Source organism: Lagenorhynchus albirostris, chromosome 5 (genome assembly GCF_949774975.1).
Source record: "Lagenorhynchus albirostris chromosome 5, mLagAlb1.1, whole genome shotgun sequence".
In the NCBI taxonomy this organism is placed as follows: domain Eukaryota; kingdom Metazoa; phylum Chordata; class Mammalia; order Artiodactyla; family Delphinidae; genus Lagenorhynchus; species Lagenorhynchus albirostris.
The window spans coordinates 23,878,631-23,894,029 of record NC_083099.1 but is presented as its reverse complement, the minus strand read 5'-3'; the positions used below and the strand labels follow the sequence as shown (position 1 = coordinate 23,894,029).

At 37.8% G+C, this 15,399-nt stretch overlaps 1 protein-coding gene across 6 annotated transcripts in view; it reads left to right on the top strand.

The window, feature by feature from the left end:
* TRPC1 (transient receptor potential cation channel subfamily C member 1) overlaps nt 1–15,399 on the top strand; it is a 63,822-nt gene that overhangs the window by 41,905 nt on the left and 6,518 nt on the right. For all 6 annotated transcript variants that reach the window (XM_060149688.1, XM_060149687.1, XM_060149690.1 and 3 more), the window contains 2 exons: nt 329–472; nt 9,354–9,529. In XM_060149688.1, coding sequence (XP_060005671.1) covers nt 329–472; nt 9,354–9,529 — 320 coding nt within the window. The remainder of the gene's footprint in view (nt 1–328; nt 473–9,353; nt 9,530–15,399) is intronic.

Below are 15,399 nucleotides of genomic sequence, written 5' to 3'. Positions count from 1 at the left end.
TGTGTTGTGGAATTTAAGAAAAACTAGCAGAAATTTCATTCATAAAAAATCTAATGAAAGTTTTTAAAACATTAGTTTTTTAAAACATAGGAATTTCTGAGAAAACCTCTTTATATAGCACAAGTGATATTGCCCCACATATGTAGAAATCTTTTATTTATTTAAAACAATGTTATTTCTATTAAAAGAAGAGAACTTTATAAAACATAAATCGAGTCCCCCACAAGGAGACATAAAATAGTTTTCTTTCAACAGTCAGAATATTTGTTTTTTATTTTCCTAACTTGAGAGAGCTGTTTTATCTTTGGCTTTTTTTTCCTAACCTTAGTTTCATGATTTTGCTGATCGGAAGGACTGGGATGCATTCCATCCTACACTGGTGGCAGAAGGGCTTTTTGCATTTGCCAATGTTCTGAGTTATCTTCGTCTCTTTTTTATGTATACAACAAGCTCTATCTTGGGTCCATTACAGGTAAGTAATTAAAATTTCTTGAAGAAAATTTGTAAAACTACTACACCTTTTACTTGTCCACTGGAACATTGTTTTCTCATGATATTAAAGCTAAACTTTGCTTTTGAAAATAGTTAACAGTTGAAAAGTCACAGCATGTTCATCTGCTTTGCTTCTGGCTGAATGATAATCCTCTGCTTTTAGACATTCCAAACTTTGTTAAGCTGTGGTCCATTGTCCCTCTCCCCCGAGTTCATAGACGTAGATGTATTTAAAATATAGGTATATTTCAGACAGTAGAGGGACATAAAATTTTGCTTTTTACCAAAATGAATTTCACATTTAAAGTTTTAAGTGATAAATATAAGGGAGATGTTGTACAAACAGAATTCATACTTCATGATGATTTTGAAAATACGTAAGTTATATTGTAACAAAATACTCTTTTACTTTGCTTAATAAATATCAAATGTAGTAAGTTGGAAAATAGAGTATTTAGAGCTAAAAAATTTCATAGAGCTTATGTAGTCCAACTTTATGCTTTACAGTACTTTATACTTAAAGAAATTGAGCTTTTATCATTTCAAAGTAGTATGATTATTATACATGAGAGTCCAGGACTAAATTCTAAGTCTCTTTACACTAAAGAAAGGACTCATAATTGGTTGCATGTACCCCACAGATTTTAGTAGCTGATTGTTCTTGAAAGGTGGAGCCAGTTCTGCTTGTGGACCAGCTCTACATAATACTTTGTTATTTTGTAAGTCTGAAAACCTGAGCAATATTCATTTTTCCTTGTTAAGTCAAAATTTACTAACAATTTAGATTCTGTTTTGTATTTTTAAAGGAGATATTTTAAATAAAATGCATAATTACCTTCTCCAACAGAGATATGAAAACAAAATATGTAGGAAAAACCCCATTTGATTTGGCTTGTGCTGTCATCCTCCAAGAGTGTTTCCTGAAGTGTGACTCTCTCTTAGCCAAGTCCTGTGAGATGCTTGGACTGAAATAAGTTTGGGATACACTGCATTCTGTATAACCTCTTTTGGGAATTCACAGTGCACATTATCACATTAAAGCCTATGAGAAAGAAGTAAAAAAACTTGTTTGATCTTGTTCAAACTATCATCACCTAAATTCAGTTAACATCATACCCATTTTTCATGAAATATGCTCAGGTCTCTTTTTTTCTCCAAAACATGGTTTGTGAAACACTGGTTTAGACTATCTGTTATTTTGATTTAATTTTATCACTAATATCTTCTATAAATGTTTTAATCAAGAGTCCACAGTATTTCTACATGCACATTGTTTTCTTTGTTTTTTAGCTAAAAACTGATGGTATCACTAAGTTTCTATACTGAAAATTTCTTTACAGATTTTTACAACAAGTTAAAAAGGAAAAAGTATATTATTATTTCTTAGCAAATTATTTGTTTCTTTTTCTTAGAACTGTTGAGTCAGGTCTTCCTGACTTAATCTTTTCCCAAAAGAACTATAGACATGTATACAAATACTGCGTAAGTGGGTATTTGTCTTTTCAGCTGTGGTGTGTGTTTTTCTCCTCCAGCAGGTACTTTATATTGTTCTAATAGCCATAGAACTAGCAAATAATTTAAGTGAAACTAACAAATATTTAGTGTGCTCCTATTTTTTAAAAGGTCTACAGGTTAATCATAATATATGTTTAAATATTATGGTCTAGTCCAGCAACTGATTTTTTTAAAAACGTATCTTAAGGTTTAATTTGCCATACAGTAAAATGTACCCGTCTTAACTGTATAGTTTGATGAGTTTTGCAAATATATAAACTTGTCTCGAGTGTGACTGGTTCTCATGGTCGCAGGCTCCCTGCTCCAAGTCATTATATAAAGTCTGCATCCAGCAGGAAGAAGGGGAAAGGCAGAGAGCATGAGCCAGCTGTCTTTCTTTTTTTTAACAAGAGGACAATTATTTTTCCTCGAGGCCTACAAAATACTTCCACTTATAACTCATTGGCCAGAATTGGGTCACATGGCTGTTTGTATCTCTGAGGAGATGAGTACTTTTAATTGAGCATATTTCCCCCCAAGAAACCAAGGTCTGGTTACTCAGAAAGAGGATGAAAAATAGATATTTAATAAGAATCTGTAGAGTCCTATCTTCAGGCTTTTACTTAAAAGATTTCTCCAATAAAGTTATTTGTTTTCCAGTGTAATCTTATTGACATGAAAGATTTGTATAACATATTCGTAACAAAGAACTCTAGAATAATTTTGTGCAGAAGATTTATAATACATTTTCTTCCATTTTGTTAATCAGAAGCAAGGAACTCAATTAAAAGAGTGATTCAATTATGAATAAAAAGCGAAAAGAAATGCAAAAGGAAAATTGACAATAAGTTAACTACTTTAGCTAAAGTGCAGCTTTTTTTCTTTACATAACATGCTATGTCAGATAATGTTTTTATGTGATTACTGCAGTTGTTTGTTAAATTTATCTCCATTTACTAACATTTTTTTCCTTCCAAATCTTTGTAGATTTAGAAGCTGACAGACTTTTATTTTAGCTGGTTATATAACCTGCAGTAGGAGTCCAGATCTCTCCCTTAGTTAGAATGACTATAATTTATCATCCAAATAGAGACACTTTGGAGAATGAAAAGTATATTATTCATTACTAAGTTGGGACAACAGCTGTGAACTGGGACTCTACCAGGCAAAGCAAGGTCATGGAATTATCCTGTAGTGGAATACATAAAATGATCCTGATTCAGCAGTGATTGAATCCTTTATTCTATTACTTGAAATTTGTATGATTGTATTTGTTAAATTTCTGACATGTTGTAGGTAGACTTTGGAAGATGGCCTTCTGCAATTGGGCCTTACTTTCTAGCCATTGCTCACTATACTCATCTCCTTATCTCTTCATGAAATACTTCTCCATCTGGGCCAAGACCAGTCACTAATCTCACACAGGTCATGTGCTTTCCCACTTCCTTGTCATTTTTTATGTTACTACCCTGTTTAGAATGTCCCAGACCCGGGGTCCCCACCCCCCAGGCCACGGACCGGTATCAGTCCAAGGCCTGTTATGAACCAGACTGCCCAGCAGGAGGTGAGCGGCAGGCAAGCAAGTGAAGCTTCATCTGCCGCTCCCCATTGCTCCCAATCACTCGCATTACCGCCTGCACCATCCCCCACCCCGCCCGCCCCGTATGTGGAAAAATTATCTTCCACGAAAACAGGCCCTGGTGCCAAAAAGGTTGGGGACCGCTGTCCCAGACTATCCTCTGCTTGTTGAAACTTTACTTATTCAATAAACATTTATTGAGTGCCTGATAGGTACTGGACACTGGGAATATACTAAAGTGAGTATACTGCAGTCTCCTTTTAAAGAATGCATAGTTCACCGAGGATGACTAGCCAATGACAACATTTGGAATGGTAGATGCTGTAATAGAGAGCCCAGAGGAAGGGTACTCACTTCAGTTGAAGGCATCAGAGGAGACTTCCCAGAAGAGATGACACTGAAATTAAGCCTTAAAAGATGAGTTGAAAGGAGGTTGGCTGTAGGGCATTCCAGGGAGAGGGGACATGCACCAGCTTTAGTGTCCCCACCACTAGAAAATCTATTTCTACACTCATACTCCCATGAGAATGAATTTCTCCATATGATGGAGTTAATGTCTGTTTGTTGAATTGAGTTGAAAAACTTGTTAGATGGGGTTGAGTAAATATAAGCACTGACTGGTCTGAGAAAACAAAAAAATCTGATGGAGAAATAGGGCTACATCCTAGCTGTTGCTGTACCTGCTTGTTCCCAATAATAACAGCAACTAACATTTATTGAACATTTCATGTGGGCCAGTCACTCTGTTATATGTTTTCCATTTATTTAGCCCTCATCACAACCCTTGTTATTTTTCATTTTCATTTTACAAATGGAGGGTTTAAGGCTTAGGGAGAGAAATAGTTCACAGAACTATTAAGTGGCAGAGTCAAGAGCTGAACCTGCCTCGGTCTGACTCCAGAGACCAGCCTGCTCTTTGAAGTTAGCTCTCCCGCTTTTTTGAATTCAGGATGCCAGCTAATCTACCTCAGCAGATGTAAGAGACATGATTGGGTATAAATCAGTAATGTTACATACTTCAACAACCAAAAAAAAGAAAGGCACAATCTATAAATAATCATGAATAATGGTAATATTAACAGTGAACATTTGAGTCCTTAACTGTGTGTCAGTTACTATTCTAAGATCTTTATTTACATTTATGACCTCATTCAATCCTCACAACCATTCGAAGAGGCGGACTCTTTTATTTACATTTTACAGAGGAAGCAACTTAGGTGTAGAGACGTTAAGTAACTTGTACAAGGTCACACGGCTGATGAGTAGTAGAACTGGGATTCCAACCCAGTTTGGCTCAAGAGCTAATGGTCTTAACCACTGTGCTGAATTGCTTCTCAGAGTTTTCTTGAGTAATATGAGTCCCTCATTAACTTTAACTGTACAATACTTCTGTTGGCAGGCTTTCATAATTTATAGATTTTTAAAATTCTTCTTCATTTATCCATGTGTGTCAAATGACTTATGCAGCCTTTAATACTGGTAGTTGGGAGATTAGACAAGAAGGAAAAGACAGTATCACACAGAATCTTGCTCCATAACTTACTGTTACCTCTTCTCTTTGAGTCTCAGTTTTTGTATCTGTTGTGAGGATTGAATGGGTCAGTGTATATCACATGCATAGCAGAGTACCTGACGCATCATGGGCTTTACATAAACGTTTAGATCCATTCCTCCATTCCCTTAGAGTAGTGGAGGTAACTGTGACCGACCTGAAAAATAATATAAGAAAACTTGGAAAGTGAATGTAGTATGTGACACATGAGTGCATCCTTTATTCCTAGTGAATTGTTTGTTTTTATTGGATAATTATCAGACTTAGTTTAGTGGCCTGTATAACATAAATGGCATATTATTGTTGTTTGTAAAGTATTGTTCTTTGTGAGTAAAGAGTGATTTCAGGTGTTTTGCATTTTAGGGTATACTGGGGGTGGATATTTTTTCTTGAAAGGAGTATGGAATGTCAGAGCTAGAGGGAAACTTAGAAGTCGTATAGTCTAGGGGTTCAAAAACTGGAGAGGCTGCAAGGATGGTGTGGGGAACACATTTAACCTACATTCTCCAGTCCTGCCCTCAGAGATGCTGATTAAATAGTTTGGGGTGAAGTCTGACAAATTTTTAATAGCATGTAGATGAGCAAGTCTGATGCAGCATGTGGCCATTTCTTTTATAGGTCAGGAAAGTAAGGCCCAGCTCACATAGTGTTAGAAAAAAGATGGTGCAAAATGTTAATTAACAATTTCATCTTTTAAAATACATGTATTCGTGTATTAATTCAACAAGCCCTGCTGTGTAGGCAAAATGCGTGAGAACTAAATATTTCTTAATTGTACCCAGCCCCAAATTTCTAATGGGAGAGCTAAGGTAAAAACCACAAAGTGATGTTTTAGAAAAGCCCTTGCAAGGAGTCAGAAGCAAGAATTCAATTCCACATTTGCCATCTATTAGTTCTTTCACCCTGAGCAATTCACTAAATCTTTGAGTTTCAGTTTGTCACTTGGAGAAATGGAGATAATGCTAGCCTTCCCCACCTTGCAGGATAAATAAAAATATGTGATACCTCCTGTTAAATGGTAAAGAGTTAAATAAAAGACATATAAAAAGTAGTTATGTATTCAGTATTTTATTTATTTATTTTTGGCTGTGTTGGGTCTTCGTTTCTGTGCAAGGGCTGTCTCTAGTTGCAGCAAGCAGGGGCCACTCTTCATCGCAGTGCGCGGGCCTCTCACTATCGCGGCCTCTCTTGTTGAGGAGCACAGGCTCCAGACGCGCAGGCTCAGTAGTTGTGGCTCACGGGCCTAGTTGCTCCACGGCATGTGAGATCTTCCCAGACCAGGGCTCGAACCCATGTCCCCTGCATTGGCAGGCAGATTCTCAACCACTGCGCCACCAGGGAAGCCCCTGTATTCAGTACTTTAATTAATATGCCAGGCTCTGGAGCTCACTGCCATTGTGCCTGCCCTTAAAGACTGCTAGAAGAGACAAACATAAATAAAGTATAAAGTGAAGAATACTATTTTAGAGATTACATACAAAGGACTTGGGAGCATGACTGAGTGGGTGCTTGGAGAGAGGAAGTTTGAGTTGTCTGAGTTCTTTGTACAATTTTGTGTATTTAACCCCTTATCAGACACATCATTTACAAATATCTTCTCCAATTCGGTAGACTACCTTTTCATTTGTTGATGGTTTCCTTTGCTGTGCAAGAGCTTTTAAGTTTGAGTAGGTCTCATTTGTTTATTTTTGCTTTTGCTTCCCTTGCCTGAGGAGACATATCAAAAAATGTATTGCTAAGACCAATATCAAAGAGGCATACTGGCTTATATTTTCTTCTAGGAGTTTTACGGTTTCAGGTTTTTGTATATGGTGTGAGAAGTAGTCCAGTTTGATTCTTTTGACACATATAAAAATAAGTAAACATGTAAGAAAGCGTGATTGTTATTTTTACAAATAAATGAACCTTATAATCTTTCTCAGACTAAAATTAATTTACTGCTTTTAATGTTTGCATTTCACATGAATGTTTCATTAGTGTGCTCTTCAAGCTAATGTTCACCTCAGCGATATCCACTGTAGCTAATTTTGGTTCTTCCATGTTATACAAGAACTAATATGTTTTTAAAAAACAAGTCATGAAGTTTGTAGTGTTCTCATTAAATATTGCTCATCTTGATATAGAAATTAAATTACTCTTATCTTTAAAACAGTAATATTAAGGGCTTCCCTGGTGGCGCAGTGATTGAGAGTCCGCCTGCCGATGTAGGGTTCACGGGTTCGTGCCCCAGTTCGGGAAGATCCCACATGCCGCAGAGCGGCTGGGCCCGTGAGCCATGGCCGCTGAGCCTGCGCATCCGGAGCCTGTGCTCCACAATGGGAGAGGCCACAACAGTGAGAGGCCCGCGTACCGCAAAACAAAACAAAAACAAAACCAAAAAAAACTCAGTAATATTAAATTAAGGCTTTCACTTTTGGACTAAATTTTTGGAATTAAAATTATAACAGCATACATGGTCACTCTTGGAAAACTTTATTTACCTTTAAGCTCACAGTGTCTAAATTTTCTTCAAATCCAATCTTTTCTGTACTTATCTAAAGCAGTTATTGTACTCTTACTGTCATACATTATTAGGTTCTCTACTAACACAATATGGCTTTATTCTAAGCAGTCACAATCTGAATAAGTGATTTCTTTCCAAAGTGACCTAATAAAGCTATCATTGATTAAGAGAGAAATGTATTTCTTCTCTTTCTCACACATTTTGAGCTTTCTAATTCTAAAAGTTTTCTGTTGCTTCCATCAGAATTTGGCAAGGGGGCTAAGTGAGGGAAGCATAAGATTTTGAAAAGAGTCACATGCTAGTCAAGTGCATAAAAGTCAGGCATAGTGGACCTCCCCACTCCAAGTCGCCTGGAATACTAGCTTGTGCTGTGCCTAAAAATTTTACCACACCTCTTCGACTTAATTAGCTGGCTCACTATAGTGGGCTGGAGGGGCTTGGCCACTTGCCTGCTGCTACTATTTTGTGTCGTCGGTGATTGGCATGTGTTATGTTGGCAGGCTCGAGGGAGTTCGGAATTTTATTTGAAGTTGGATTTCACTAATTATATAAATTTGGCCTGGTTACATTTGAGGAGGGATTATTTCTAAACACTTAATTTTTGTATCTTAAAAGTAATAAATGTATATAGCAAAGAAGATTCAAACCACACCCCTAGTCCTACCTCCCATAGACAAGCACTGTTAATGGTTTCTTGTGTAAACTTCCAGAAATTTCCTGTGCATATCAAACCTTATCTATATGAAAATATATATCTAACCTATCCTTTAAAAAATAGCTGTTTAATACTGTTGTGTACCCTGCTTTTTTGACTTAATGTTTTGTAGGCATCTTTCTATGCCAGCACATAGCACTTCATTCTTTTTAACAACAACATTTAGGATGTTCTAATTTCTTTTTCTACGGCGCTACAATGAAAATCCTTGTATGCAATGCATCTTTGTGTACTTCCTGTTAGCTAAATTCCTAGGGATAGAATTTCGGGATCAAAGCCTAATGTTAAATTATTCTCCAAATTTGTATGCCAATTTAAATAACAAGAATTTATGAAAAGTACCTATTCCCCAGAATTTGAAAGAGTATTAAAGGAGAATGAAATTAGGCTTGAATAAAGCTCCCAGATGCATTACACATGTCTAAATTATGGTAGATACTCACATAAGTATTAGACCCTCTCATTTGACTTAACATGTATAATTTTTTCTTATAATAGACCCCAAATGAAAGAGAATTGATCACCTTGGCAAAAGAGATTAGGACAGTCCTAGAGGGGGAAATGCTGTTCTTCAGGAAGTGGTTTAAATTGGTTGCAAAAATCAAATGAAATACTTTATGTCCTAATGGTTTTATATTTGTAAACTTTGAGAAACTATAAATATAAGCATTTACTTCCCTTTAGGTTTTAGCAAAGAATTTTCCTTTCATCCCTTGCAAATTTGGCCTTTTCTTAAATCTCTATGTCTCTTCCTCTACCTTCATAGCAAAATTATCCTCTGCAGACTTGGTCCAGATTCAAGGAATGTACCATCCAACACTCACAGTGCTGGCATGATCAGAATGGCTTTTTGTTTGACAACTGGATTTTTGGTGTTTTAAAAGTGATGAAATATCTCAAACAGGTGGAAAAAAAGGAGTAGCCTTGTGGATCATATGTTTTCTTGCCTGGTCATTTAGTTTTTCATATTTTGTTTTCCTGATGATTTTAATGAATGCCTATGTAATATATTCCACAGATTTCAATGGGACAGATGTTACAAGATTTTGGAAAATTTCTTGGAATGTTTCTTCTTGTTTTGTTTTCTTTCACAATTGGACTGACACAATTGTATGATAAAGACTATACTCCAAAAGAACAGAAGGACTGTGTAGGCATCTTCTGTGAACAGCAAAGCAATGATACCTTCCATTCGTGAGTGTCTTAAATTTTTAGTAAATATATGTCTGTCTTTCTGTTGTGTTATGTGTGAATTCATACCTACAGAACTAGGACTTCAAATTTTCTTTAAGGAATGCATTTTGAATAAGAAATACTTATTTTTCATGAATCATTTATAGTCACCTTTACACATAGAATCTTAAATAATTAGTGGCCTGAGTTATTACATTGTCTCCTCAACTACAGTCTATCTTAACAGAGGAACTCTTGCATTTTGTGCACTCTTAGCATTTTGGGCAGGACAGTTCTTTGTGGGTCCTATATATGTATTGTGAGATGTTCCACATCTCTGCCCTTCAAGTATTAATTGTCAGTGGCAATTCCCAGTCATTGTTACAACCAAAGCACTCTCAGATTTCAACACTTCTTAGGAGGTCATTAGGGTTGAGATTGTTAAAGCTTCAAGAACATTTTTTTTCTCTAATTTATTGTATCAGAAGGAATTGAACAACCAGTTGTGAGGCAGACAAAATACCTCCCCACATTCTTAGATAAAATAATGGAGAAGAGGTGTAGAATTACACGTTTGTTGTATTCCTATTATGTACCAACTATTCTTTAGTTTATTTAAGGAATAAGATTAAATGAGTAATAAATATTCATCTAACACCTTCAGTATGCCAGCGCCTGTTCTAAGTGCTAAGTAAATGAAGTATCAGTGAACAAAACTACCCTCATGGAGTTTATTATTCTGTTGAGGTGATACAGGCAATAAAAATAAAATATGTAGTATATTGCACAGTATTGATATAGTATATATCAGTATTACACAGGCCCTTGCCTGTAGCCCAAATAAAGCTTGGGCCGGGGAGGATTTTTGTGTGAGAGGGTGTAGCTTTAGTTAGGTAGGAGGTTAAGGAAGGCCTCACAAAAGATGACATCCAAGTAAAGATATAAAGCTGGTGAAGGATCAAGCCATGAAAAGGTATCTGGAGGAGGAGCATTGGCAGATAGGGGAATGGCAAATGCAAATGCCTTGAGATGGGAGTGTGGTTGGTATGTTCAAGGAAAAGCCAGGAGGTCAGCGTGGATGGTATGTAGTGAATCAGAGCGAGAGGTGTAGTAGATTAGGTCAGGAAGGTAATGGGGAATAAAGCGGGTCAAGATGGTGGAGTAAGAGGACTTGGAGCTCACCTCCCCCCACAAACACATCAAAAATACATCTACATGTGGAATAATTCTCACTGAAAGCTAGCTGGAAAGAGGCAGAAGGACTCCTGTACAACAAAGGCTTTAAGAAAGGTATACATGTAATCGGGTAGGATGAGAAGAAAGTGATTGGTCAGGACCTGTGCCCCGGGAAGGGATTCAAAGGAAAAGGGAGATTACACAGGTGGATACTCGCCCTGGGGAGTTAGTGGGTCAAGCCACAGACCGGGTGTTCCAGTCTGGTTTCTACGCATAGGAGACAAGCCCCCTTAACTGGCTGGAGAAACCCTGGGAGAGATAGAAAGGCTGGAACAGCCTGGATGCCACTAATGAGGGATGCAGGTGCTGGCTTGCCCCCTGCTAGGGCAGAGAGAGGTCTGCCCTAGTGGCTGTCAGATTTCCTGTGACCACCTTGCTGCTCTCCCCAGCCCAAACTGAGAGAATACCCCAGCTCCACTCATTCCACATCACAGGATGGCACTGGATCTAGGGCATCCAGGACTTGGGAGAAGACTTGTCCTTGTGACATAGAGGCAACCAGTCCTGGAGCGTAGCCCAGGTGGTGTGGCAGCTGCCATTGTTGGAGCTTACTCCAGTGGCACCCCAGAAGCAGCCCAGAGTTTTGACAGCAGCACAGCTGCTGGGTTTCCTGTGGCCACTTTGCTGTGTGCCCAAGCCCAGACTGAGTGGATGCTCTGGTCCCACTCACTTCACACCATAGCGCAGCGCTAGATCTGGGGTGGCCAATACCAGGGAAAAGACACGACCATGGGCTGCATCTGAGTGGAGCCACGGACACCTACACAGGTAGTGCATTAGACCTCTATAAGTGCATGAACCCCACTTGCTTCAGCACCCCCCTCCTTTGGGGCAAAGATCCTGGTGTGGGGAGAAGGAAAAACACACTTGAAAAGGAACAGAGCCAGCTCTAGCCTGACCCTCAGGGCTTTTACTCCAGCAGCTTGGGAGCAGATCCCACAGGGCAGTGATGGCCAGTGAGCAAAGAGAACATCGCACCTCACACCGTGCGTGGGCTCTAGCTCTTCCATCTCTAGCCACACCTCCTACCAAGGTCATAGCTGCCAGCATACCCTGAGGAAACACTGGTGTCCACATCAAATCCAGCCATCCCACCAAAGGCATTGGGTACACACATAAGAACACCCCTTCAAGACCACAATAGGTAACTGTTTCACCTAAATTCATAGAGGCAAAGAAAGTTAAGTAAAATGAAAAGGCAGAGGAACTACTCTCAATTGAAAAAGTAAGAGAAGAACCTTGAAAAAATAAATAATGAAACAGAAATAAACAATTTACCAGATAAAGAATTCACGTCATTGGTAATAAAAATGCTAACTAAATTAATTTAGATCAAGAGAATTGATCTAAACAAAGATCATTTTAACAAGGAACTAGAAAATATAAAGAAGACCCAAACAAGAATAGGCAATTCAATATCTGAAATAAAAAACACTCTGAATAACAGCCTAAGTGACACAGAAGAACACATAAATGATCTGGAAGATAGAATAATGGAAATCACCCAATCAGAAGAGCAGAAAGAAAGACAAATGAAAATAAACAAAAAAACAAAAGGAGTCCACTAGATCTCTAGGATAACATTAAACATACCAACATTCACATAATAGGGGTTCCAGAAGGAGAAGAGAGAGAGAGAAGGGGATCAAAAATGTATTTGAAGAAATTATGGCTGAAACTTTCCCAAATCTGAAGAAGGAAACAGATATCCAGGTACAGGAAGCACAGAGGGTCCAAAACAAGATGAAACCAAACAGACCCACATCAAGACATATCATAAACAACATGGCAAAAGTTAAAGATAAAGAGAGAATTCTAAAGGCATGAAGAGAAAATCAGTCATATACAAGGGAATCCCCATAAGACTATCAGCTGATTTTCTCTGCAGAAACTTTGTGGGCCAAAAGGGAGAGGCTTGATATATTCAAAGTGCTGAGAGGAAAAAACCTACAACCTAGGATACTCTACCCAGCAAGATTATCATTTAGAATAGAAGGAGAAATAAAGAACTTATCAGACAATCAGAAACTGAAAGAATTCATCAATAGTAAACCTAAAAAATGTTGAAGGGTCTCATCTAAATGGAAAAGAAGCAAGAATCTATAGGAAAGGGAAAATCCCACTAGGAAAGGCAGTTACATAGTAAGGATTGAAGATTACTTTAAAAAGCCATACATAGATGAAAAGAAAAAAACATACACACAAAAGCAACTATAAATGCAGTAAACAGTTGAGAGATAAGCATGAAGATGTAAAATATGACATTAGAAACACAATGTGGGTGAGGGGGGTAAAAATGTAGATCTTTTAAAATGTGTTTGAACTTAAATGACTATCAGTTTAAAACAAGTAGATATAATTATGGGACAGCATATATGAGCCCTATGGTAAACACAAATCAAAAACCTATGATAGGGCTTCCCTGGTGGTGCAGTGGTTGAGAGTCTGCCTGCCGATGCAGGGGACACGGGTTTGTGCCCTGGTCTGGGAAGATCCCACGTGCCATGGAGCGGCTAGGCTCCTGAGCCATGGCCACTGAGCCTGTGCGTCCGGAGCCTGTGTTCCACAATGGGAGAGGCCACAACAGTGAGAGGCCTGCGTACTGAAAAAAAAAAAAAAAACCTATGATAGATATGCAAAAACCAAAAAGAAAGGAACTCAAGCATACTACTAAAGGAAATCATCAAACCACAGCAAGAGAAACAAAAAGAAGAAATGAACAGAAGAGAACTACAAAAACAACTGGAAAACAAGGAATAAAATGGTAATAACTGGGCCTTCCCTGGTGGTGCAGTGGTTGGGAGTCCACCTGCCGATGCAGGGGACGCGGGTTCGTGCCCCGGTCCGGGAGGATGCCACATGCCACGGAGCGGCTGGGCCTGTGAGCCATGGCCGCTGAGCCTGCATGGCCGGAGCCTGTGCTCCGCAGCGGGAGAGGCCACAACGGTGAGAGGCCCGCGTACCACAAAAAAAAAAAAAAAATGGTAATAACTGCATACCTATCAATAACTACATTAAATGTCAATGGACTAAATGCTCCAATCAAAAGACATAGGGTGGCTGATTCCATGAAAACACAAGACCCTTCAATATGCTGCCTGCAAGAGACTCACTTCAGGGCTAAAGAAACAAAGAAAAAGTGAGGGATAGAAAAAGATACTTCATGCAGATGAAAATGACAAAGAAGCAGGGATAGCAGTACTCATATCAGACAAAATATACTTTAAAACAAAGTCTGTAACAAAAGACAAAGATGAGCACTGTATAATGATAAAGGGATACACAAAAGAGGATGTTACACTCATTAACATATATGCACCCAATACAGGAGCACCTAAATATATAAAGCAAATACTAACAGACATAAAGAGAGAAATTGATAGTAATACAATAATAGTAGGGGACTTTAACCTCTCAGTGACATCAATGGATAGATCATCCAAACAAAATCAGTAAGAAAACAGTGTTCCTAAATGACACCATAGACCAGTTGAACTTAATTGGTATTTACAGGACATTCCATCCCAGAACAGCAGAATACACATTCTTTTCACGTGTATATGGAATGTTCTCCAGGATGGATCACATACTAGGCCACAAAACAAGCCTTAATAAATTTAAGAGAATAGAAATCATATGAAGCATTTTTTTCTGACTGCAGTGATATGAAACTAGAAATCAACTATAGAAAGGAAAATGGGAAAAGAACAAACACGTGGAGACTAAATAACATGCTACTAAAAAACCAATGGGTCAATGATAAAATCAAAGAGGAAATCAGAAAATAGCTCGAGACAAATGAAAATGGAAACACAACTTTCCAAAATTTGAGGGATGCAGCAGAAGCAGTTCTAAGAGGGAAGTTTATAGCAATACTGGCCTTCCTCAAGAAATAAGAAAAATTTCAAATAAATACCTTAACCTGCCACCTAAAAGAATTAGAAAAAGAGCAAACAAAGCCCCAAATCAGCAGAAGGAAGGAAGGAAGGAAATAATAAAGATCAGAGTGGAAATAAGTAAAATAGAGATAAAAAACAGAAAAGATCAATGAAACCAAGAACTGGTTTTTTGAAAAGATTAACAAAATTGATAAACCTTTAGCCAGGCTTACCAAGAAGAAAAAGCCAGCCTTTACCCAAATAAACAAAATAAGAAATGAAAGTGGAGAAATAACAAACCAATACCACAGAGATACAAAAAAATCATAAGAGAATACTATGAACAGTTATATGCCAACAAATTGGACAACCAAAAAGAAATGGACAAATTTCTAGAAACATACGGCCTGCCAAGACTGAATCAAGAAGAAACAGTCAATTTGAACATACTGATCACTAGAAGTGAAATTGGATTTGTAAAAAAAAAAACCCAGCAAACAAAAGTCCAGAATAGGATGGCTTCACAGGGGAATTCTACCAAACATATAAAGAATTAATACCTATCCTTCTCAAAGTATTCCAAAGAATTAAAGAGGATGGAACACTCCCAAATTCATTCTATGAGGCCACCATTACCCTGATACCAAAACCAGACAAAGACAGTACAAAGCAAATTACAGGCTAATATTTTTGGTAAATATAGATGCAAAAATCCTCAATAAAATATTTGCAAACTGAATCTAAAAATGTGTAAAAAGGATCATACACTATGATCGA